This window comes from Telopea speciosissima, chromosome 4 (genome assembly GCF_018873765.1).
Source record: "Telopea speciosissima isolate NSW1024214 ecotype Mountain lineage chromosome 4, Tspe_v1, whole genome shotgun sequence".
NCBI classification, from domain to species: domain Eukaryota; kingdom Viridiplantae; phylum Streptophyta; class Magnoliopsida; order Proteales; family Proteaceae; genus Telopea; species Telopea speciosissima.
In genome coordinates, this window is record NC_057919.1 from 20,939,145 (window position 1) to 20,965,599 (window position 26,455).

A 26,455-nucleotide genomic window follows, 5' to 3' on the forward strand; every position below is an offset into this window, starting at 1 on the left:
TGAGAGCATAAGTAACATACAGAAGAGGTATTTCTAGGTGGGCCAGTCCGGATGGAAAAATTATCCTCAGGTTCCTGCCTGGTACAGTTCTTACGGTTCCTCTCATAGGGGTGGAAATGACCATCTTATCCCCTGTCCGAACACACTGCCCAGGTGGGGTCTACCCCTCCTCTTATTAGAGATACCTTACGAATTGTACCGGGCAAGAACCTGAGAGGATAAGATCCAGTCAGGATGAGGGTTCTCCAAGCAGGCCTTGGTTTTGTCTCGTGGCTGATTAGATGGGCTATAATTTTGTAGGCAGGTAGACCCTAGAGTTCCCAGCTCACTTGTTAAGTAAGGACTATGGGGACTCCCTATTGGGGAGGGTCCACGCCAAGCAATGGATGGCAAACAAATCTTTTCAAAGCCTGAACTAACACCGGAGCTGGAGACCGAGTTGCGACTTGTTCCCCATGTTCCTACCTTGCCAGTGCCCACTTTGCCACCATAAAGGGTGGAGTTTATATGGAAGCAAAAGGGACAGCTGTTGGCACCTAATATGTACGTAAAGGTGAACGTACGTGCAGAGGATCCGATCTTCCCATTCCCTCCATCTCTTCGTCCCACTCAACGACTAACTCTTAATGCTTCCATACGTGTTCAATGAATTTATCTTGTGCGCGCTTCACCCTGGGATTGGTATTTTAGGGACTAGGGAGTCTTTTCTTCAGCCCCCTCCACCTCTCGCACTTTTTCTATGCAAATTTGTGGTGTCAGTTTTGTGGACCTTTATTTGCTCTATTTCCTGGGCTGGTCCATTTCCCTAAGTTCCTCTAATAGAGGGGTCGAAATGACCATTCTACCCCTGCCCGAACACACTGTCCAGGTGGGGTCCCCCTCTATTAGAGGAACTTGGGGAAATGGAGTAGATAAAAATACCAGTTTTGTTGTTAATGTGGAAAATTATATCCTCTGATTCCTTGCCCAGCCCAATTTCCCAGTGCCTGTAATAAGGGGGTTGGACTTGACTCGATAGAGTGTTTGGGCAGGGGTAAGCTGGTCATTACGCCCCCTTATTATAGGCACTGGGGAATTGGGTAGGCTATTGGAGGGGACAAAGATGTCGTGTATTAACAAGGATTATAAACTTGGAATCAGGGTTGAATTGATCGGAATCACTAACAAAACAAACCCTAGAATCAGCCCCCATATATGAAAACTCAATGATCCAGTCATAAGAACACTAGAATCGGCCCATGTATGAAAACCCAGTGATCTGGTCCTAAGAACCCTAGAATCAGATGTTTTGAAATATTCAGAATCGAGATCGATCATGGGCCATGACCGAATCTGTCGAGTCAACTGATCGGATTCCAATTTTTTAAACGGTGCATAGTAGAGATTGGTGAAGCAATAAACCGCTATGCATGTTTCATATTTTATATTCATGGAGTTAGAAATAAGATCAGAATCGACAGAAACGGCCACTATAAGTAGGATTATGCCTATTTTTTAAACCCCATGAATTGGTCATGATTGCACTTAGATTCATAGTTGGAAAAATTTTGGAAAATGTGGTCAAGAAATGTGTAGAATAGATCCAGGTAAAAAATAATGATACTGAGTCATAAATCGACCGAGTCAAATAAGACTCGGTATTTTAACTCTGTAGTCTAAAACAGTAAGAAGCGCCGAACTCTTCGACTCCCTTCTCTTATTCATTGGTATAAATTTAAAATGCATTGATATGTGATTCATTATTTTATATAGTTTTTCTTCATTTTTTCTGTATTTTTCTGATTTTTTTTACTATTTATACATATTTATTGTATTAAAAATTAAAAAAAACATGACTCACCTTAAACAGGTTTGACGAAGCCGAGTCATCAAGTTTTTCTCAAAGATTAATCAAGTCAGAAAACCTGAATTTTCAACTATGCTTAGATCTTTATTTTTAGCAAATTTGCGGCTTCTATTTGTTAGTAAAGTAACAGAAATTAATGAAACTTTTTTCCTTTATAACATGATCTACAAGTGTTTTGAATAAAATAATTCCAAAAAAATACAGATCTATGGAAATCTTTACGTTTGAAATGGGCATTTCATTGATAACACCCATAATCCGATCCATATATATTTTTTTGGGTAGATTCCTTATCCACATTCAAGGGTGAGGAAAAAGGATTTCTTAGCTCACAGAAATGAGTCCGGATCTTCTCCAGCACGCCAGTGAGTGCAGTGCGCATCGGACAGCTGGAGCTGTCCGGCATAGATCCCAAGAACAACTCTAGCCGTCGGATGCGTGTGCACTCACTGGCAAACTAGAGAGTTTTCTTGCCACAGAAACGGATGGACGGTGCTCTGATTGATTGTTGTTATTTTATAATTTGGTTTCATAAATCCACTTCCAATCAGTTCGCCGATGCCCCCCTCCACAGGTATTTTATACCCACAATACCCTCTCAACGATTTATTGGCTAGATCGATCTTCTTAAAAGGTACATCCGTGTATGAGGACAGATTGCAAGGAGAAGTAAATCAAATATATTATAGGGTTTGTGATGATGGATTGTAAGTTTGCAAATGAGATGGTGGAACTACAAGAAAGCATGACAACAAAGCGAGGAGAAAACTATTGGCTGCATAATTTAACGAGGGAGAAAGTTTTCTTTACTGGGTTGGAAGTTTCACCATACCACATATCTTAATGAACATAAATCCCTATAGGGTTTTAAAATTTTTCTCAAAATACCTTCTCGATATCCTTACAAGCATTTGAATGCTGGATTTCCATTCACCATGAGTGCATGGGCATGAATGGGACTACATTCTAATACACGAGATAGTATATGGATGAATTTGAATCCAAAACTAGACAAGTGGCCTATCTAGATTGTCCATTATCTATCCAATGGTCATATTCTATCACATCATTCTATCATGTGAAAAATAGTTTTAAGGAGGGGCACTGACCTCTGTCGGGAAACGCATGGGGGAGCAGGCTACGATCAGGCACATGGGGTAGGGCTTGGCGATCATTTTGGCCATTTAGGGGGTGTTGGTCATTTCGTTCACCCCTGTGTCTAGGTGCATCCTACACCCCCAGTGTAGAGAACATTTCCCCTAATTTTAAATTGCAATTAATATAAGGGAAAAAGAACTCTATTTGTTTGTGTGGTTCATGTGCCATAGGAGTGCATGAAATTACCATTCAGGCTTTCCCAAAATTAAAAATCTCATCCGTAATTTTTTTTTGGTCAACAGAAATTTATTTATAAACGCGTGTATTACTTAAGGTAGAAGGATCAACAGATTCCCTCAGCCAAGTAGTGGAGTTTGGCCAAATTGTCGAACACGAAAACGACAATGCCTTCCGAGCTAGGATATTGGCAATCGTATTTGCCTCCCTAGGGAAATAGGAAAAGGTGTAGGAAATAAAATAAGAAGCTAAGTGGCAGATATCATCCACAATGGGCCCAATGGTCCAAGAGAGCTGTGTAGTTCGCTGGTTGATACCATCTATGATAGCTTTCGAATCCGACTCCACCAGGAGGGTGATCAAATCCAAAGGAGATTGCCTCCAACAAACCAAGGCGAATCGCCAGAGCCTCACCAATCAAAACTTCCTCGAACCCCAGAGGCTCAGATTTCGCAAAGATAGGGGAGCCATTAGAGTCTCGGATGATGAGGCCCACTCCACTGGCTTTCTTCTTCGGCACCCAAGCTGCGTCCACATTTAGCTTCATGACATGTGGTGGTGGCGGAACCCAAGTAGAAGTCAGAGTTGGCTCCTTGACAGGGTGTTTGGATTCATAGGCTTTAGAATGAGGAGTGACTTGAGCATATTCAAAATGAGCCCTTGTAGCCACCTGCACCACTTCAATGGGCTCCCAAGTCCTCCTACCAAAGACCATGTCGTTTCGAGCCTTCCAAATGCTATAAAACCACAAAGGCTCACCGAGGTTTTAGCCTCCTTCTTCCCAAACTTTTGAAAGACCCCCCAATCGATAATCCACTGTAGGATAAGGTAAGAGGGCTCTGTAGGAATTTTGAAAAATAGGGGGGAAGCGAACCAGACTGCCCTGGCGAAGGGGCATTCATCTCCCTCTCTTTCCTCCCGTAGATCGTTTTGTGTGGGGTGAGGCAAAGAATGGGCACTTCTCTGTGAAAACGGCCTACCATATGCTGGTTAACCTTAAAGAGCAAGCTTTTCCTTCCTCTTCAGCAAATAACCACTGGGCGTCTACTCCTTCCACAACATGGAGGTCCATTTGGAGTAGTGGGGTTCCTCATTGATCCGTATTAATGCCCCTACTTGCGCTCTCATTGATCCTTTCGTCGATATAGGAACAATACAACCAAACATCAATCTTTTGCCCTTAATATAAATATGAATGACCAAGGTTATAATATCCCCAGAATCGACTCTCAGATTTGAAATTTCAAGAATCATGAATCAGGAACGGTGATCGCCTATTGAGATCATAATCGGGCGATTCGGTAATCCGATTCCCGATTCTTGATAGACAACAAATAATGCAGGATTCACACCGCCAAAGTTAGTGAGGATAGGTACAAACCAATCGCCGCCAAAGATAGTGAAGGAAAGGTATTAACCAATCAAGTACTTGTATTCGGAATAATAAATAAATCTATAAATTCATAATTCATATACTAGATTCTATTTCCAAGGCCGTCGTTGGCTTTTACCTTTAATACCGCCAAAAAAAATTCCCGAGTCTTAAAATTGTTTCGTTAGGCGGCCACCATCGGCATTAATTTTATTTTTTAATTCATTTATAATTCCTTTTTTGTCCTTCCTCGCTTTGGCTTTATCGTTTCAAAGAACAACCCTCAGAAGACACAAAATTTAATCTAATTATGTAAATAAACTGAGAACCTTAGAAAGCTTGATTGCTGGATTGGTGGCTGGATTCTCACTTTCGTTTCTGCTTCCAATTGAAGAAACATCGATCAGGTTAGTTTTTTCTCATTTGATATTTTACTTCTTTTTAATTGAATTTTAATCTTTTCCCCTTTTTCGATCTATAATCTGATTCATCTCTTAGAACTGCGGAGCTGGGTTTTTCAAAAGCTTCATCTTCTCCTGTTAATTTGATGGGTTTTGTAAATTTTTCTTTCTGATGATAATGAAAATTGAGCATTTTGAGTTGGAAATTGTGGATGATACTGGTGTCGGAGATTCAGAGGCTCAATTGTGAAAACTATTAAAATTTGATATTACATAACAAGTGGTTCCATAGTCTAGCGGTTAGGACATTGGACTCTGAATCCAGTAACCCGAGTTCAAATCTCGGTGGAACCTTTTTTTTTTGTTCTCCACCCCCCCCCCCCCCAACCTCCTTCCCCTCCCCTGTATTGCAGCCATTTTGCTCGAAAGCAAATGAAAATCAGTGTTTTCTTTCATGGGTATTGTGAGAAAATCTCATACTTCATTCAATTCGTTCCCAATTTGAATGTGTTATAAAGGATTAATGGTGTCTTCTCTTTGTGAGCTGAGCTTTGTTTTCTTTCTTCTTCATTTTTATTTCCTGTTTTTGAACTATCTCTTATTAATGTGCTTACCAGGAAGTGAATTTCTGATGCTTGTTTGATCAGGTCTTCATTTGTTAGAAAGAAAGTGACAAATTCATAGAAGCAGCAATGCAAATGAATGAGTGTTGTGATCGAATTAGTGATTTACCAGACTCTGTTATTCATCACATCCTTTCCTTCCTTCCAATTAAAGATGTCATAAGAACCAGTTTTTTATCAAGTAGGTGGAGATATCTGTGGGCTTCTGTTCCCAGTTTATATTTCGATGGCTTTGTATTTTCTCCGAAGACCAAATTTGTTAAATTTGTGGACTCAGTGCTGCTTCGCCGAAATGGTTCGGGGATACAGAAATTTTGCCTCAGATTCAGCGATTACTACTGTGAAACTTCCCATGCCTGTTCATGGATATCTACTGCAGTGAGCCACAATGTTCAGGAGCTTAGCGTCTACTATTATCCGAGGGAGCATTTTGCCCTTCCCATTTGCCTTTTTGAGCTTCCAATGTGCCTGTTTAGGTGCAAATCCTTGAGGGTTTTGAAACTGAACTTGTATGAGTCTATCCTCAACCTTCCTCCTTCCATACATTTACCTTTCCTCAATACCCTGCATCTTATTTCTGTTACATTTTCAGACAACAATCTAACCCGGAAACTCTTCTCTAACTGTCCGGCGCTTAAGGAAGTTATTCTTGAAGACTGTACAGTTCGGGATCTCTCAGTTCTTCACATTTCATCTCTATCCATTGAGAGATTGACAATAGATGGTCTTCCAAGGGATGTGGTTTTGTATAGTGGCTCATTTGACCATGAAATTAAGATTTCTGCACCAAGGCTATTGTCAATAAAATACATAAACTATAAAGGGCAAAACATTTGTTTAGAGAAGGCACCATCGCTAGTTGATGCAGCTATCTACTTGAATACTGAGTGGAATGAAAGCAATCAAATATGTTGCCGTCGTATGATTAATTTTCTCAGAGATCTTTCTAATACAAAAATTCTAATGGTATCTTCACAGAGAGCTCAGGTATACTATCTCTCTTCTTTCTTACATCCTTGATTTGAGAGCTTTCTTGAAAGATTCCTATATCAGCAATTTCTTTATGTACTTGAATTTGTATTGTTGTTCCTACAAAATAGGTTCTTTTGATTCCTTCATGATGATCACTGTATCATTCTTATGCTCTGCAGCTTCTCTCTGTGGCTTCCAATATGTTAGGATCATTCCCTAAATTCTTCCATCTAAACCATTTGAAGTTGGCTGTTGCTGTTACAAGTAACAATATCCGACTAATAACTTGTTTTCTCAACAGTGCACCAGATCTAGAGTTCCTTACCATAGACATTTTTCGTCTGGTGAGTCCTTATTACCTGATTGTTTATTATCCAAAAATTTAATTAATTTTATATGGTAATACATCTGAGAAATAACATTAGAACTCCGGATTCATGATTATAATATTGCTCCCATTGATTCCCAGCGCTGGTCCAACAGGGAAGAGGATTCTGAACCACAAAATGTACCTTTGGCACGTGTTATTGATCACCTCAAGGATATCAAGATAACAGGCTTTGGGGGAAATAAGGATGAACTTGTGCTTGTTAAGTTTTTGCTTGAGAATGCAACAGTCCTAGAGAGGATGACTATAGTGCCCTCCAAGCTGTTATTTAATGACTCTGAGCTGAGAATGAAGATAAGCCAGGAGATACAGATGTATCCAAGTGCCTCTAGTAATGTTGTTATGTTCTCTTAGAAATTTTGGTACATACTGTAGAACTTTTTATTGAACTTATGATAGGAAATATTCTTTTATAATGCTTGGAATATTGAATTTGTCTTATGATGCTTTCATGTAAAAAGGGCTCTTCATTTAGATTCAAGTTTACTACATGCCTACAGCTTTCTCTGGGTTTTTCTGATTTTGTTTCATACTCAACTTCGAGCTAATTCTGATTTTGTTAATGTTCTTTCCATACCGACCACATTTAGTTGGGATAAGGCTGAGTTGAATTGAGTTAATGTTTTTTCCATCAGACCAATTGAAAAGTAGTTTTTTATTTATTATTGAAAGCTGAAAACATGATAATGCACTGATTAAGTGTTTGAATGCATTTGAAATGATGAAAGGATCTGCAGTTTTAGGACAACTGAGTGATGATACTTAGCGGCAAGTATCGTCTGGTGATGGATAGTTCTGTCATCTGTATTGGTGATTGTTTGCAAGTTCAGGGTTTAAGATGATGAACTTATGTGATGTGGTTCGTGCTTGGGATCATTTTCCTACAACAACCCTGCATCTATCACAAGTTCAGAGAGAAGTAAGTAACCTGTGATGCTTATTATCTGCAATCTTCTCAGTTAACTTTGTTTATGTTGAAGAATAGAATAAATTCAGTTTTCTAGCCTAAAGATCCTACCCCTACGTTCAATTTTATGTCATGGTTTGCCATAAATGTTAGCTCGGAATTGAAGATTGATTGCAATCTTTGATTCTGTTCGTTTTGAGATACTGCTTCTGCAGATCTGCTTCTCAAACACAAATGTAACATCGATTTCTCCTGTTCAGGTTAGGTAATCTGGAGCTATACAATCTAGTCCAGTTAAAACCAAAGTTGTTTTATTGGATTGGCATTCTGAGATCCACTTATCACATTTGGGATTTGAGTTATCATCTCCAGCATTAGGACGAGGCCAACTTGGCATACCTTCACTTGTGACTTTGGCATAAGGATTGCGATTTCGGTTTTTTTGGACCTGGTTTCGGATCAGGTCCAAAACCAAGCCGTGTACTGGATCTCATTTCGAGGTTTTGACACTGGGTTTCGATCCTGAACCTCCCTGGATTGAAACCCATGGTCAGAATTTTGGTTTCTACCATGAATTTCGATCCTGGGTTTCATTTTGGCCAGACCCAAAATTGAGACAACTCAGAGCTTTCGGTCAGTTTCGACGGAGATTTACTTCCATGATTTAGAACACAAAATACAAATGAAGATCAGGGACAGTGGTATATGTTATGCGTAATTCTTCTTCAAAGTCAATAAATTCCTGCTGCTCTTTGTATTTTCTAATTAGTACGCTGCTCAACTCTAATGTGTTGCCTGATGCTCGGAAAGATATGGTTTCGTTTCTAAATATCCTCTGGAAAAAGTTCTACTTGATTTTTCACAAGATTTTTTTTTTTTTTTAAAGTCCTTTGATCATTAAAAACGGCAAGCGCATGCACTACTCAAAATGAAGCTATTTTTACGAATTTACCTAGTCTCCAGGGAGCCCAGCGCGCTCAGGTTGCATCCAGTTGTTGGGTTGTGCTGCACACATCGTGCGCCAAGATGTGTTGGGTACAGCCCAACCGCTGGATGCCCCCTGGGCGCTGGGCTCTCTGAAGACAACCCTGATCCTATGTTTATCCAATAAACTTTTATTTTTATTTTTTTGGGAGGGGGAGGGGGTAAGCTAGAGATCATTGCTTGATCGTGTTGCCCTTGCACTAGCATAGGGATCAATGAGAGCGAACTGTCTTGATTCACCATCAAAGGTTAACGGGCTAAGCTCACTACCCAATGGATTTAGGCCATTGGACTAAGACAAGTTAAATATCTAGAACTTTCTACCAAAGTGTGGGAAGTCTAGATACTTGTAGAGAATGTCTATTGTTCAGACCCTTCTACCATTGTGTGGAGGATAAATCTAGATCTTTCTGAAGAAGCGCCAAGAAGCAGGAACCTCTAGAGGAGACTTGTACATAGCTATGAATTTAAGAGGCTTTTAGAATCCTCCACTAAAGAGTTGGGAAGGTCTAGCCTCCCGAGGTAGAACATTCCTAATCATTAGATGGAGTATGAGCATTTTAGGGATTCTTTGTAGCATAAGGTGCCTATAAATAGAAGTGGCGTCATTTGGCCAAGGCATCCACCAACTAAGCTAGCATCTTAGCTTTCAATCCTTGTAAGGAAACTTTCCTAGTGCAACACATTCATTCTCTTAAGCTCTCGCTTGTGTTATTTTCCAAGTTCTCTTTCCAAGTCTCTTGAGGAGTCAAGTAAGGCTAACTTAGTGTTAGTTAGAGTGTTAAGTACTAGCATAGGTGGCTTAGCAAGACTAAGGTCGTGACAGTGCGTAAAGGCGGCAACATGGATGAAAGTTTTTATTTCAGTGGGTCGGGATAATAATTTCACACAATCTTGTGTCTGGGAGCATTATCCATATGACCAGGCAGCGTTCTTTTCCCCGCCCTTTTTTTTTGGTCATTTTTATTTGGAAACAAACCAAACTGAAGGAAATAACATATCAATCTGAAGAGAAACTATTGGCCCCATTTAGTTGCAAGTAAAAGAAAGGGAAGGGAAGTGAAATTGATTTAAGGTAGAAGGTTTTAAGCACAACTGTGTACACGACCGTGCCTTCAACCATTGGATGGGGGAGAGAGGGAGATGTGTAATTACACTTCTGCCCCCATCCCCATCCCCATCCGACGGTTGTAAGGAACGACCGTGAATGTACACAGATGTGCATAAAAACTAGCTCAGCTCTTTAACTTAAGAAGAAAATGGAAAATTTTCAAACATTCATGATTGTGCAACTTACTTAATACTATTACTATTTTTTTCTATTTGGATGAAAACATCATTTAATAAAATAGCATTAGTTTCTTTTTCTTTTTTTTTTTTGGTGAAAAGAGAACTATTTATTGAAACATCACCAATGCTTGGTATCAAGATTACAAAGATCTGATAACGAAGGAGAAGAAATGGGCCAAGATGTCCTATACGTAACAGACATCGCCCTCCTGGCTAGGGAGTCAGTTGTGCTATTATTCTCCTTGGGAATGTAGTGGAAGGAACAAGGCAAAGTAAGTGGACAATTGCTTAATGTCAAGGATAAGGTTCACCACTTCACTCTGTGGGGAGGGAGGGGGTCGACCGAGTGGAGAAAGGAGATCAGATCTTTGCAGTCCGACCCCATTGAGATGTTGTCAATGCAGTCTGTGATTCCTTGGAGAAAATAACATAGTTTCAACATCCCTAATTTTCAAGGCCGAGAGATTGTATAGCCTCGCCCTTACTTTAAACTCTTAACATAGTTGATAACTATACTTTGGGCTGACATTCTTTGTGGGGGAGTGTGGCCTCTGTGCATGCATGGGGGTGATGAGAGCACACACAGTGACATCATGGGGGGCAGGATTTCCCCCTTTCATGGGGGTGGAGCGGTCACTTCACCCCCCTCGTCTGTGTCTAGACGTGGGCAGTACACTCCCCCATTGAGAACTTTGCCCCTTATACATTTTAGACTTATTCGATACTTCCCTTTTCAAACATATCCAAAGAAATGAAATAAAAAACGGTATTTTGGAAAATACTATAACCTTAGAAGTTAATTGTGAACCCTAAGGGGAAGTGAATTATTCTATTTCTTTGGTTGCAAGCCCAGGTAGCAGAAACATTCCTGCAACCTGGGTAGTCGCAAAATTTTTTCCTCAAGGCCCATCCTCTCTTGGACTTCTACAAAGGAAAAGGCCCCAGCCTGGCCAAGTCCAATAGACCCCGCTTTCTGCTGTCTATAGTCTTGCAACTAGGAAGAGCTGAAACTTTAAACTCCAAAGTCCAATGTCAAGAGCAACTGAATAAGCAGGGTTTTAAAACACGGAATTAAGGATGGAATTGATCTTTGGCGATTCAGATCCGGCTCAGATTGGAATCAGCTAGAATCGCTGTTCAAGAACCTTAGAAATTGGTCTCATCAGCTAGAATCTGTGTTCAAAAATTAAGAAATTGGTCTCAGATCCAAAAACAGGGAATTTCTAGGACATTTGGGTGTTAATCCACCTGTGTCAAATTGGTGAAAATGGGGATCGATCACAGCCGATTCCGATCCAAATCAGCTCAGCTGATTCACCGATCCGATTCTCGATTCTTACAACTCAGAGAGCAAGTGAATGATATTATTAGGTTTGACCATGTACCAAGTTGCAAGTTGCAGCTACGATTTAAGAAGCAATGACTGAAGAAACTCTGAATCTAAACCTGAAACTGATCCTGCAGAGCTGTACATGTGAGATGATTCGTTTCCCTACACAAGTGGGGAAGAAAACCTATCTAGAACATGAAGTAAAACACCCTTTGGCCTCGGCAAAAGAAGAGAGTCATAATGAAGGATCGTGATCCTGCTGTGCGGCCTCACACAGGCAGGATGATCGCTCCACCCACTGCCTGAGTACCCTGCTCAGGTGGGGTCCATGCCTGCCGCACCGCTGCGCGGGCAGCAGAGGATCCAAATTACAATAATGAATCATCCAAGCTTCACATACCCAATTTATATTTTTACAGCACGTAAAGAATTTATTGATTATCGCTTAAATTTATAGTTATTTTGTGCTTACAAAAGCTTACTCTTTTTAGTGTCTAATATTTAGGATGATTTTGTGTTGATTAGTTTTTATTTATTTATTTATTTTATTTGTCCTTGGTTTGACCAATAATTTGAAAAACCAGGTTTTCGACCTAACTCATGATAGGGTTGACTCACGTGGTCTGTTGTAAGTTGTTGAGTTAGTTATGCCATGTGGCATTGTATGTTCTCTATATATATGTAACGCTACCATTTGTTTAATCAATGAAAACCATTCTTATCATGGTATCAGACGCGTCTCTTTTGCCCAGCTGAGCTGTTCCTGGTTACCTTTCCTTTCCTTTCCGCTACTGTGCTTTTCTCTTTTCCAGTTCTTGGTTCTTGTTAGGGTTTCGGCTATGGCTTCTCCAACTTCGGATCTCTCTTATTCGACTTCCTCTTCATCTCTGGTTGGGCCGAATCTCTCCTTGCAGCTCTCGTTGAAGCTATCCACCACTAATTACTTGCTCTAGAGAGCACAATTGCCCTTTTCAAAACCTGGTGACTTGGGCAAATCAAACCTAGTGAGAGCAACTCATCTTGTTTTTTTCTTCTTTTTGTTTTTTTTTTAAATGTCTTCATTCTTCTCCTTCTCATGGTGGGGAGAGAGTGATGCTACTATAGTTGTTTCTTAGGTTAGAAGGAAAAAAATGGACAACAAAAAAAATAAATAAATTAGAATTTTGTATAGTTTAAGACGGAGAGTTTCACGTGATTGAAAAATACCAAGTCAATAAAAACTCGTACTGACTTTGAACAAGCCCGTCTTCATGTATCCAGACCAAATTTCATGTATTTTTTTATTCGACTCAAAACACTCACCAAAGTCAAAACTTGATTTTCCAACTATATGTTAAACATATCAAACTTAGAAAATTTCAGATTTCCATAGACCTCCACTTCCTAATGCATAATCCCTTTTGAATAGGAATTTTTATCGTCTATGATTCCCTGTCTGGTATGGTTTCTATAGTCCTCTAACAAGAGGGGGGTGGATCCTACCCGGGTAGAGTGTTCGTTCAAGGGTTGAAACGGTCATTTTGCCCCCCTTTATTAGAAAATTATAAGAACTGTACCAGACAGGAAACCATAGGCGATAAAGGTCCTTCCAAATAGACCTAACCCAATTGAGGTTTTGTTTTTTGGGAACATTATAAGATTAACCATAAATGGGTTTCAGTTTACAAAATTGCAATGTTTGGTACTAAAAAAAATAACTAAAACAGTGCTTACAATACATTCCCTTGGCATCCCTACACACCGGTACCGTAAGTCTCCATAATCGACCCTTTTAAATCCGATGGTTCTCTTCATTATGCGACTACAATAACGGCAACGGATTTTAAAAGTCCGATAGAGGACAAGACGGATTGTTGAGCAGCGGCACCATGCATTTTTTATCGGACAAAAAGGTACCGAACTATGGAGTACAGAGCTCCCTTTTCCCTAAATCAACTTCTAATGGAAGGCCCCCATTATCTTCTTCTCTGCAAGTGTTGGTCAGGTCCGTCCCAACCATACCTTCCCTCGCCCTCTCTCTCTCTCTCTCTCTCACTCCTTCCAATGTTAAAAGTCAAGCATTCTGCACTCTAGTCCTACCACAAACGAACACCCTTCTCTCTTTAGTGATGAAAAACAGGTGTTCATCACCCATCACCCATCCGTCTTTCTTTATTTCTCTCTTTGTCATCAATCTCCCAACATCTTTCAATGTTCAAATGAAGGAAGCTTGATATCAGGAGCCATCCAAGAACTTGGAGAGCCATTCTAAGCTTAACAATGACACAAAAACAGGGGACAGGCACAAGGACTTCCCATGGAGGGGAGGAATTCTTAGTTTTAATTAAGCTAATGGTAGCCTAATTAAGGACTGAGTTCACTTTTTCTCATCTTTCAGGCCTGAGAAGTTGCAGACGTTAATGGGGGTGGGGAGAATCGTTGTTGGGGTAAGAGAGAGAATCATTGCTGGAAGAAAGAGGTGTGGTCGAAGATGGGAGAAATTAGGGTCAAGGTAAAGATCAAGGGGCCGGTATCGAGCTCAATCACAGAGAGAGATGTGCCATCGAAATCGCCGTAGATTGATTTCTCCATCGGCTTTGGTCGCTTAAACCTTGATTCAAACCCAGACACACAGGTAGCTGCTGTTGTCTGTGGGTTGTCGTTGCTGTTCTGGGTATTCACCTATACAAAAAAAACAAAAACGTAGAATGGGCACTGTTTTGCCTATTTTTGTAATACCAATCTTTTCTTTGATTATATTTACTAAATTAAAGATTAAGTAGACAGTTTTATAAACGATAACTCATTTGTGATTAATCACGTAATATTCCTCCTTTTTTCTTTTTTTTTGTTTTTTCTTTCTTCTTCTTCTTTTTTATTTTTTTTTAGGAGTAAAACCCGAGTTGAGTTGAGGTTACTTTCATTGAAGATTGAAATGTTGAATCAATCATCTTAAACACAATCATTTACTCAAAGACGAAAAATAAAGCAAAGTCATGGGCTTGCTTATTCAGCCCTTGTTTGCCTATGTCACGTTTATTAATAAGAGAGGAGTAGAACATGCTTTACGCAAGAATATTGTGGAGAAAATTTCTCAAGTCAGAGTCACCTTAATTACGCTCCATATATATTGATCAATATTGGCCATATTTTTATAGGTCGGCTAGCTAGCCTCCTCCATGGAAAATTAATTGGTAGAGTCAAGAAATCATGTCACTTGCCACTTGTTATACTTTGTTTTTCTCTTCTCATAGTTGATTATATTGCGAAATTGCATTTTGTCTACTTCGAGCATTTTTTTTCAACATTGGACATGAAAGAATATTATAAAAACCTCTTCGCGATATATACTTATTAGGAGAAAAGTTTTCTGATTCGCAGACTAGCTAAGGATTTTGTGGTCTAGAGCACAGACCACTTAAATGGAATAAATTTCACCCCCTATAAGAAGAATCCATGAAACTATCTTCCATTTTTGTTTTTTCTTTCTATTTTTTCCTCTAAAATGCATGCATGGTCCGCTGACCATTGAACCCTTCTCCTATACATTATTATTCACTATATTTCTCGATAATGGTTAGACGATTTTATCGCCTCACCCACCCCATAAAAGAGTGACAAAGAAACATCAATAAAGGTAGAAAAAACAAAAAATGATGTCTTGACCTAGTGTTAAGAGACCTTCGATTGTTGTGGCCAGGTCTTCGAGTTGAATCCTGTGAACACCGGATCTTTATCCCCTATGATTCCCTACCTGGTACAGTTCCTGCAATTCCTCTCGTAAGGAGTAGAAATGATCACCCCCCCGACTGCCCGGTGGGGTCCCCCCTCTTATTAGAGGCACTGGCCGGGAAATCCGGAGATATTTTCGTGAACACCCTTCTTCTAATCCTACAATCACACTAAAACAAAAAGGAAGATAGCAAAGTAAATTGAATCAAATGAAGCAAAGGGTCATTGCAATAAGTTCATAACGATGTGTCCCAATTGAGTTTTAAGAGACAATGGACTTCATCTCTAAACCATCCGAAATAATCCGTCCCAATTGAGTTTTATTTAACAACGGAATAATTTCTGTCGCTAATAAGTTAATATAGAGACGGATATTTATTACCGTCGCTAGCATATGCGACGCCTCTTATAGCGACGGATATTTCTTCCGTCCCAAGTTGGTTTTAGTGACGGAAAATACATTTTTGGGACAGTATTTTTCCGTCGCTAAAAACCCAATTTGTTGTAGTGTTATGAGCCTAATATGAGGTTTAGTGGCTTGGTAATACAGTAGTAATGTTAGTATGAGCCTAAGTTGTGCTTAAGAGAAATGTGAGCACTACAAAATTATTTATAAGGTATGAACTATATCAATCGCCTTAACAAACATTATTTATAGTAGTCTTTTTGTGCTTTGCGAAGATGTTGTCTTCTCCGCCCCCTTTGGCATGATGCTTTCTTGCCTACTCTTCTTGTTAGAACAAACGTCAAACAAAACACGAACAAAAAACTGAAAAACAAAGCAAGATTGATGACACAGAGATTTAATGTGGTTCACTCACCAGTATGGTGTGATACGTGCATGGGCGAAGCTGAAAATGTTTTACTATGTAAATCGAAGAAAGTTACAATGGAGATCTCTCAATAACACCCAAAAAACGACGCTGCTGCTCTCTCTCAGCAACCCTAAATCGTAAACCCCAAATTTCACTCAGTTTACAACAAGGATTGGCCTATCAATGACATGTAAGCCAGTTTGGCGGAATTCCTCTCCTTGGCTTCTAGCCTTTTGTAATTCATGTCTGTTATTTGAATAGAATTGATTCTTACAAAATAATAATAATAATAATAATTTATCAATCACCCATCCCACTCACATACCATCGGCTAAAAACATGCAAAAAAATTAATAAAATTAAAAGAAAAAAAATATTTTTTTCCCATGTGTACGTGAAATTATATTAATTTATTTTAATTTATTGCAAAGGATGGTTCTTAGGGTTCATAATTCTAATCCATTCATAATGCTAGCATTCCTGTGTGCTTCATTCATAAAAGCATATCAGAAGTAGTAAATATGGTGCAGCATGGCAATTAAAGCTTCTTATACCTCACAGTAATTCTGATAAAATAAAACAGAATTACAGAACTTTCACTCGATTTTGATTTGGTTTTCAAATCGGGAAGATATTACAACAATGGTTTTGTTTTTTCTCCTTCACTTTTTTTATTTTAAAGGATCAAACTGCTTTGTAAAGAGGGAGCAAATGTAATACTTTTCAACTTTAATTACTAATGAAAGTATCAAGAAGTTCTCTCTCAATGTTTTGCTTGACTTGGGTGTTTAATCCTTTCATCAATTTTAATAGACTACTCTAATTAGGTGAGAATAAAACCGTCACCCACATTTTTAGCAACCGAAAAAAAGCGTCAACAAAAATGAGAGTTCTTGTAGTGAACTATCTCATATTGCCTTGGTTTTAATCCACATATTGATTCTATCCTTAATTTTTTTGTAGCTAACAAGGGTGTCCAAACCTTCGGCCCAACTAGTCCCCTACACACGTGCGTACACTCTCACACACGCACACCAAATCCTAGAAGAACTATAGAAACTATGGGGCTGGCTCAAGGGGGTAAGGAGAGTCGAACCCAAGATACATGTCGATTTAGGCACGCTCTCTTGCCAACAAAGGTACACTACTATCCTTATTCTCCAAGATTGTTATTATTAATTAAAGTGATTTAATTGTCAATATTATTTCACTGTATTATTCTATGGTTACTATCACCTCTCTAGCTCTCCCTTCCTAATTTTGTACCATTGTCAATGTGCATATGAAAACCTTCTTAATCTCACCTCAATATATGGCCTCATATGAGTCATCTGGTTCTGGTTTAACTGAGAGTTTGGTTCTTAACTAAAATCAGGTAAGGAAGTTGTGTTCAAACCTGGGTTTTAAAGAGGATGGTTGTTAAGAGTCAGAGATTCAAACTTGACTTACATGGAAAGTCTTTCAATTTGAAAGCAAGCAAGCAATGGTTAGAAAACAAGTCCTTGTTCAGTTGGTTGGTGTCTTCTCAATAACAAATCTAACATGTGCTTGCTCACTATAATTTGATTGTAGCTAGCAGATCTAGTTGGTGATTGGTAGAAAGATTTTAAACGTAACTCCACAAACAGTACAGAGAGAGAGAGAGAGTGAGAGAGAGCCCACAAACAAACGTGAGTAATCCCACAAACATAGAAGTGTAGATAAAGGAAAGCATCATATGCCCTGATGCTGACTCATACAAAAGATTCATTCCTACCCTTTTCGTACACTCACCACTTGATTTGATATCCCTCTCCATCTAGACCGTCCATCTCTCTCTTTCTTTATTGGGGACAGTAGATGAGAAGGGTTCAGATGACAACATAAAGCAGTAAACAGAGAAAGTGAGAAAGAAAGGGAAGGAAAGAAAAATATCAAAAACAAAAGGGCCGAGGAATAATAAGTGAATAACCCTCCATCCATGAGCGGGGCCGGGCCGGGGCATAGATAGCTTCATGAGAGAAAGAGATAGCATGCTTTTCCGTCAAAGAATGTGGGCTGATTAGTTCTTGATTCTCAAGTAAAATTAGCCTTTAAAGACAATGAGATACAGAAAGTACAGCTGCAGTAGATACTACTAGAGTCTCTCTACAGAGAGAGAACCCACCCTGGCCATCCGGCCACCACCTCTTTGCTTCCATCCCGCAATACTCAAAAGAGATAACATCAGCCCATCAAATGGGTCCCTGTCAATCCGCTCGGTTGGTCTGAAGAGTGAAGACCTCTTCTCTCTCCTCTGATCAGTCCTCTCCCCTTCCCCCCTACCCCCACCAGCCCACCATCCTGTGTCTTGGCTATTGGCATCGCTCGTTCACGGACACACAGATTGCCTCTCTCTCTCTCTCTCTCTCTAGTGGCGGTGAAGGGTTGAGCAAACCCCCAAAACAAAAAAGATAGATAAGAGAGGCAGACAAGGAAGCAGAAAAGATTGGATTGAAATCTCTCTCTCTCTCTCTCTCTCATGTGTAGACCCCACTCCACCTCCAGCCACCGGCGCTATTAACCCTTTCTTTGTTTCCAAGTTCAACCATCCTTCACATTTCAATTCTCTCTCTCTCCCCCTCTCCTTTCGATCCATCTCTCTCTCCAGCCATCTCCACTCCCCCTTTTTTATTTATTTCTATATAAGCTATAAAACAAAAACAAAATCTAAACTCTCTCTCTCACTCTGTCTGTATCTATCTCATAACTATATCCATCTCTCTCTCTCTCGTTTGTTTGTTTTCTCCTTCATCTCTATCTTTTATTTAATTTTTCTTTCTTATTTTAAGTTATTTTAAGGGACGTGTCTGTTGTGTTGTAAATTTATAGAGTTGTATTTTAAAAGAAAATTTTGAGGAGATGAAAAGTGAATATGAAGAAGGGAAGGGTGGAGCAGGAACCAATAATAATAGCATGTTCGGTAAGCTTCACCAACAGAAGTTTCATCAACTACAACAAGTGGTCGCCCGAGAATGCCACCACCACCACCAAAACCCTCCACAGCATACTTCCGAAGAAGACGAGAGCCGAAGCAGCGGCGGTGGTGGTGGTGGCGGTGGCAGTGGCAGTGGCAGTGGCAGTGGCAGCGCCATAAACACCATCATGAACCACAACTCTTCTGAACCCATCACTACCACCACCACCACCACAGGCGATGGAGCCACCATCGAAGTTGTGAGGCGTCCGAGAGGCCGTCCACCTGGTTCAAAGAACAAAGCCAAGCCACCGGTCATCATCACCCGTGACACCATCGACTCCACCGCCATGCGCCCTTATGTTCTCGAAGTCCCTGGGGGCCTCGATGTCGTCGACTCCCTCGTTCACTTCACCCGTCGCCGTAATATCGGCCTCTGTGTCCTTAGCGGTTCTGGCACCGTCGCTAACGTCACCCTTCGCCAGCCCTCTGCCACTCCAGGCGCCACAGTTACCTTCCATGGTCGATTCGATATTTTGTCTATCTCTGCTACTTTGCTTCCACCGTCTTTCTCCTCAATACCCTCTTCCGCTAATTCATTCACCATTTCTCTCGCTGGTCCATCGGGTCAGATCGTTGGAGGCTCCGTTGCTGGTTCTCTGCTCGCTGCCGGCACTCTTTATATCGTCGCTGCTGCATTCACTGACCCATCTTATCACCGTTTGCCGGCTGAAGATGAGTTGCAGAGTTCAGATTCGGGTAACGTTGGTCACTCTCCATCTGGTTCCGGAGGCGGTGGTGGTGGTGAGGGAAGCCATAGCCACCCTGCTCCACCGGCAGAGTCATGTGGGGTATCAATCTACGGCTGCAATCTTTCTTCGGATGTGATTTGGGCCCCCACCGCCAGACAGCAACAACCACCACCACCACACTTTTGAATTCCGCCTTTTGACTTTTTTTTTCCTGTTTTTCTAAATCCCTTTTGGGTTTTCTTTCTTTCTTTCTTCCTTTCTTCTTTAATTTTATATTGTTAGCTTGTGAATTCAGAATTCGTTCTTTATCGAGATCTTCTTTTTTTTTTTTAATTTTTGAGCTTAATCTGTGTCATTGTAGTTTGTAGATTTTGAAGAGAGAAGAAAAGTGGTGTAGTGTAAGTGTGTAACTCATCAAGTATGTTTCTGGAAAGAAAGAGAAAGTGGGTTCTAACGTCCAAATCAGTCTTTCAATGCTTCCATGTCGATTCTATCTCTTTTTTCTTTTTTTTTTTTGTTATGAATTTCATGAATTACTATTAAGTAAGAAATGAAATGCTTTACATTTCTCTAGCTGGGTTTGGAATTTAGGGTTTAGCTTGGACTACTGGGGTGAGATAATGGGGTCGATTTCTTGATTAGGTTATTCTTTCTGCAAGTTTTGAAGGACCAGAAATGTTGTAAGGCTGCAGAATCCCTGCTCCGGCGTAGGAATCACTTCTGCTCATTGGATAAAGAGAGGACATGGTTTAATCGTATTTGCCAGTTCTTTTTTCAGTGTAACAGTACTGAAACAGTGTCACAGAGAGAGAGAGAGAGAGAACCTGCAACCTCCTGCTCCCACGCGAGGGATTGCTTTTATGTATGGGAGTGCTTTGCTTTTTCAGATCTCAGGGTCGGCTTCCTTTCACAATTTCTGGATCGTTTCTCTTTGGAACTTGAAAGTTGGAAGCTGTACAAGATACTCTCTCTCTCTCTCAGTCTTGGTGTGTTCCTCTTCTGAGATTCTGAGAGAGCTTATGGTATGTAAATCCTTCTGTCAATGGTGGAAAAAGAAAAACCAATTCCCAATTTTCACGTCTCTTTATTTGACGGCTTTTCAAGCTGATTGGCTGTGTCTGGAATGAAGGCCTTGAATAAACAATCATTTCAATTTTTCAAAGAATTTTCTGATGTTTGTTTGAAAATATACATGTTCGTTTAGAGATAAAAAATTTTAGATAAAATTTTACATCAAAACAAACGGAGTCTAACTAAACAAAACATCTGTCTTTGGTGTCAATTGTGGTGGGCTATCATTTAAGTAAGTGGATAAAGTTTGCTTTGCTTGCTTCGGTGCTAAAATACACTCTTACTTGAAAGTCGGAAGATGTAAAAGGCATAAATCAATCTCTCTCTCACCCTCTATTTTCTACCCCCTCACTATGCATAGTGAAGTTTAACACTTCACTATTTACCATGATAGTACATGGATTAGTTTATGTGATGGGACATAAGTATCTCATTGGTACAATTTTCTACTTAAAATGAGTAAAGTTGCTAAAATTACAAAAGATGTCAATTTATGACACCCAAGAGATGAAATAATACCAATCCGCTTGGGAGATCATTGAAGTATCCTCACTAAGAAATGACTTTGTATTAGGGGGTTTGAGAGATCGGTGAAGGAGTGCAAACTTAGTCCTACATTGGCTAAAAAGGGAGATCCTGAGCTATTGATAAATTGTAGTCTCCTCTACTTGATATGATTTATTTTAAAGTCGTGAGACTTATTGAGCCAAAGCAGACAATATCATGCCGAGAGAAGGGTTAGATCGTTACAGTGGTATCAGAGCAAACTTTCGACACCGATGGTGGGATTATATCGAGAACGTACCCAAAAGACGACTTACTACCAACCCGCCTAGGAGATCCTTGAGAGTTCCCCACCAAGAGACGACTTAATACAAGAAGGTTTGGGAGATTGGTGAGAAAGTGCAAACTTAGTCCCACATCAGCTAGAGAATTGATAAAGAATAGCCTTCTCTACTTGGTAAGACGCGTTTTAAAACTGTGAGGCTCATTGGGTCAAAGCGGACAATATCATGCCAAGAGTGGTTGGGTCGTTACACGTTTTGTATCTTATATATGGGAGACCATTCTCTTTGGGAGAGCGTACGTGGCCCCTGCATGCATGCGGGGATCAATGAGAGTTGATGCAGAAGCATCACGAGGTTGGAATTTAAGCCTTTCATAGGGTGAGGGAATTAGAGTTTCAGCAATTGTCCTTGCTATGGATTAAAATTTGGACTCGAAGACAATCTCAGTCAAATGCACCTTCTCCAATGGTTGAATCCCAATCTTGAAGATAAATAAACTCTCTGTTTCTCTCCTCAATTTTGTAACAATAAAGTGTTGTGCAATAAGGGTTTGAGCCTTAACTTTTTTCTTCTTTTTTTTCATAAAAAAAAATTGTGGTCTTAAAGGGTAACCTTTGAGTTATCCTTACTTGCACTAAAAGTCGATATTACAAAGAAAAAGGGAAAAAAAAAAAATTATCTAAAAACCCTTTGATAGAAACTTCAATTACACTTTTTCTCCCAAACTACTAACATTCACAATAAACCTTATAAACATAGAATAAAATCACCACTATAAACCTTAATCCATTATACATCAATACGGGAGTAACAAACCAATGACTAGATAAAAAAAACATTTTAAACATTTTGTAAACAATTTTTATTTAATATAATAATAAAATAGAATATTTTTGCAAACATTTTACAAAACTACTATTGAACCTCATATTTCAACTAGTCATAGTCCTTCAACTCTCTTGTCACCTGGACGTTCTCCTTAGACAGGCAGTAAAAACCTTATTAAGTGTCATCTCTATTAACATTTATATCCTATACGTCGAACGGCTGGTGTGCAATCATTCTTGTCAATAGACATCACCCATTGGCACACCACAGATGCACAAGATATGAACGCAATAATAAGTGCCTCTTAGGTATGAGAAAAAGAAATTACAATAAATTCTTGTTTCCAAATATAACTGGCGATGAATCATTCAGGAATTTCTATGGATTAGGACTCAACACATACATGTGCCCATATCCATATTTCCATGCAACCTCAGAACAAAGTGTCAAAGTCTATCCACAGTTTGAGAACAAATATACAGTATTACTGGGTTCTTGCATATAAAAAAAAAGAATTATAACAAGCACATAATATAACATTGTAATCAACTAATTTAATCTCATTAAATTGGGTTTGATGGACACACATCTAATGTCAAAATATCTAACAATGTTATTTTTCACTAGCCATAGTGACGCCTAGAAGGATCTATAACATCAATTACTCTGTTGAGATTTTGGCTTCAAGGGTAAGTTGGAGATGAAGAATCGAACTAGGAATATGGGGTTGCTTGCCTACTAAGAATCACCAATTTTAGGATCCCTTTGGTCCATTTGATGCACTTTTTTCTCTTTAATGGGAATCATTTACTCTTCCTATAAAAACAACTAGAAATGTTTGTGAACAAATATCTCCATATGGCTTTCATGGTTTCATCTGACTAATGAATGGCGCTGTCATGGGCCATGGGGCATAAAAAGACATGAATCCATATTGGGATTATTCGTATTAGATAAACCAAAGTATGCATTCATTTTAAGCTAAAAAAAAAAGGTACTGTTTTGATAATATTTTTTTTCAACTCTGAAGTGGGGCAAACCTGGGCGCACGCCAATACTGCCCGCCCAGGAAGTAGAGAAGTCTCTTCCGATATAGCAGGCAAAAGTAAAAAAATGCAAATGGATGACTTGTCTCATTTGCACTTTATAGATAGATACAAGAAACTGGCTTCGAATTCACGACTTTTTTTTACTTCGATTGTTTGGGAATAAAATTTAAAAAGGTGCGTGGTAGCGGAACGTGCGTTCTGTGAGTTTGTTCTTACGTTTTTTTTATTATAATCGTAGATCTGACATTAAACTAATCAAAACCATCCATTGCATTTTTACGCAATCATCGATTGGTACGGTTATCAAAAAAAAAAAATTGTAGAGAGCTGGTTAGGGTTTTGGCTGCAACTTATCCTGTTTGGGTGCCGATGCTTGACGAAGATGCAGAGGGGAGAGATGGAGGGGGATGTAAAAGCTGGGACGAGAGAGAGAGAGAGAGAGAGAGAGAGGGGGGGGGGGTTGAGCGTGAACGTAGGGGTGGGGCAGGTGGTAGATCAATTCAAGGGAAATAAATAAAAGGAGAAATATTTCTTGATTTTTTAATTTTTATTTTTAAAAAAATCCATAAAATTTTCTCTATTGCCATTACTGCTCCGGCAATAACACTAGGGGTTTCATATTCAATGTATTTCCAATTATAATAAATCAAAGGCTGCTCACTTGATCAGTCAATCGTTACCAACAATTCCATATTCGCGCATCTGGGTTTTCCATTTTCAGTCTACGTCATGGGACATTGAAGGTTACCAACATATAAGTTGAACAGGCCAACGAGTAGTAGTTTCTTTCCTTTCTATTCTCTAATTTCATCAATTTTAGAGGTTTCTAATACTGACCCAGGGACTGAGTGAGAACTTGTGAGGATTGGAGATGGTTTTCGTGAGTTTTTTTTACTGTTTCAGTTTTGTTAGGAGACGATAAGTGATACACATTGCAGATCAAGAAAATGTGGGTTTCCGTTTGTTTCCTCCCTCTGACTTTCTCTGAAGGAGATTAGAGATGGATTTCTCTGTTTTTTCGATTTTGGTGATGGATTTACCATTGGACTTGTAATTGATTTTTGGTACAAAAGGGTGGGAGGGAGATACAGAGAAATGGGGCTAGAAGGGGATGTAGAGGCAAGGGGAGGAGAGAGAGAGAAAGCAAGGAGAGGAATGCAGAGGCCTGGAGGGGGAGAGAGAGTGCAAAAGCGATGGAAGGGGAAGAAAAGGTGCAGCAGGGATGCAAAGGCGATGAGGGGGAGAGAAATCACCATCCTAGTCTGTTTCAGGTAAAGTAAAACTAAAGCAATTCAACGACAAACAGTCAATGGGGTTAAATCTACGGTTATAAATATAGGAATGCTCTCCCAACTTATTTTCAAGGACGTACCGCGACATTTAAGCCTAAAAGTTAACAAGGCAAATTTACTTCATAAATGTAAAATTTTACCTGTTCAAAGATTTCTAATATTTGTTTCCATTAAAAACCAAACATTGAAACCCTTTTCAACATTTAAAATTTACATCTAAAATTTTATGTGAAAAATTTTCAAGTAAAATTTTACGCCAAAACAAATGGAGCCTCCGGAAGAAGGTAGTTCGACCGGGTTCGACCAGATTAGCATCGAACCGATTGTTGTTTGATTTGGGTTTGGCTCCAAACCTTGCTGATGAAGTAGATCAGTTGACCACTCTTTTAGATAAGTCAATTAATTAATTGGATTATTGTCTTTAATTAGTTCATTGGATCTTCATAATTATCACTATTTGTTCTTTGGTATAGTCTTCTTACTTCCCAGTTCAACTTTAAAATTCAATATTCAAATTTAAAACAACTGGACTCAGTTACTCATCCAAACAATGCCAAAACTAGGTGCAGCAATCCTTGACCCAACCTGGACTCTTTTTTTTATTTTGACAAAATAAACTCTTGATATAAAATCTGCCCACACTCAAATCTGACTTGAACCCAAAAAAGGAGAAGAGTGGGTCATGGGTGGGGTTTGGAAAGAAAAAGAGAAACGAGCCAATTGGTGATTTTAAAGTTGAATCGGGCGATTCTGATTCAATCATCTAGAAAGCTGTATGCTTTGGAAGAAGCTTGTATAATTTGGGAAGGGGTTTTAATTGAATCTATTGAAAAAGCACTGGTATACCATATGGGGCCTTTGATGGCTGAAATAATCTGGCATTTTATCCAGCATATTTAATTGCCCATCCAAAAGCATTTGACTTCAGAATACTTGTTTTTCGTTTTATTTTCTATGATTTGTCTAAGAAATATTACACAGCTTTGGGCCTAGGAGGAAAATTATCACCTTAATTTGCCTGTTCGTCAATTTTCTCAATTCCCCTCTCATAGAGGGAGGTGGACTCCACCCGGTATTTGGGCAGGGGGTAGGATAGTCATTTTCGCCTCCCCCGCCCTATTAGATGGAATTGAGGAAATTGAGGGGCAGGTAAATTGAGGGGATAAAGATCTGACCTACGAAGTGAAGGGAATGAGGGAAAAATAGCACCTCAATTTGTCTGCTGGTCAGTTTCCTCAATTCCCTCTAATAGAGGGAGGTGGATCCCACTCGGACAGTATGTTCGAGCAGGGGATAGGGTGGTCATTTCTACTCCCTTATTAGATGGAATTGAGAAAATTAACAGACAGACAAATTGATGAGATAAAGATTGAAGAATGAGGTGATAAACATTGGTATATTACCACTGCCCAACTTGGGCCAGTAGCAATATACGGACTCCTTCAGGACAATAATTTGAGATATACTAAACCAAATTATATGAAAAAAAAGAAAAAAAATTATAATAGACTTATAGAGATTTAAAATGATAAATTATGGAGATAGAGGGTCGAAAAACTATTGCAAAATATAAGAAAAGCCGTCTTTTTTGTTGCTAGGGCATCCTTAATTCCACTCTAATTTTGGATACCTTAGAACATGGTAAATGTGTTATTTTATAGCTGAAAATGTAGCTTTTATCTTTCCAGCTTCGTTTTGATACTAAATTTATCTAAATCCATTAGACATTTATGGGCAAAATGACTTTCAAGGACTCTAAAACGATA

General features: G+C 39.4%; 2 protein-coding genes and 1 non-coding gene across 4 annotated transcripts; all 3 read left to right on the top strand.

Annotated features, from left to right (window-relative positions):
* Window positions 1-4,784: 4,784 nt before the first annotated feature.
* LOC122659900 (F-box/LRR-repeat protein At3g26922-like) lies at window positions 4,785-7,423 on the top strand. Of its 2 annotated transcripts, none has more exons than XM_043855061.1 (4): window positions 4,785-4,962; window positions 5,598-6,564; window positions 6,729-6,893; window positions 7,019-7,423. In XM_043855061.1, the coding sequence occupies exons 2-4, from the start codon at window positions 5,647-5,649 to the stop codon at window positions 7,289-7,291; spliced, it is 1,356 nt and encodes a 451-aa protein (XP_043710996.1). In that variant the 5' UTR covers window positions 4,785-4,962; window positions 5,598-5,646; the 3' UTR covers window positions 7,292-7,423. The 2 variants fall into 2 exon arrangements, with proteins under 2 accessions (XP_043710996.1, XP_043710995.1); XM_043855060.1 differs by having other exon boundaries at window positions 4,785-4,960; window positions 5,602-6,564.
* Window positions 5,237-5,308, top strand: TRNAQ-CUG. Its single transcript has one exon. It is a non-coding gene; the product is annotated as a tRNA-Gln (tRNA).
* Window positions 7,424-18,736: 11,313 nt separating the features above from the next.
* Window positions 18,737-19,909, top strand: LOC122659634 (AT-hook motif nuclear-localized protein 17-like). Its single transcript, XM_043854729.1, has one exon. It carries the CDS (start codon window positions 18,855-18,857, stop codon window positions 19,845-19,847), a length of 993 nt encoding a protein of 330 aa, XP_043710664.1. The 5' UTR covers window positions 18,737-18,854; the 3' UTR covers window positions 19,848-19,909.
* The last annotated feature ends 6,546 nt before the right edge of the window (window positions 19,910-26,455 follow it).

What these genes read in the sequence shown, in the direction of transcription:
- LOC122659900 (XM_043855061.1), top strand. Translation starts at nt 5,647, where the DNA reads ATGCAAATGAATGAGTGTTGTGATCGAATTAGTGATTTACCAGACTCT. An exon ending in TATCTTCACAGAGAGCTCAG is followed by an intron (nt 6,565 to 6,728) that starts GTATACTATCTC and finishes TATGCTCTGCAG; the next exon opens with CTTCTCTCTGTGGCTTCCAA. An exon ending in CCATAGACATTTTTCGTCTG is followed by an intron (nt 6,894 to 7,018) that starts GTGAGTCCTTAT and finishes ATTGATTCCCAG; the next exon opens with CGCTGGTCCAACAGGGAAGA.
- LOC122659634 (XM_043854729.1), top strand. Translation starts at nt 18,855, where the DNA reads ATGAAAAGTGAATATGAAGAAGGGAAGGGTGGAGCAGGAACCAATAAT.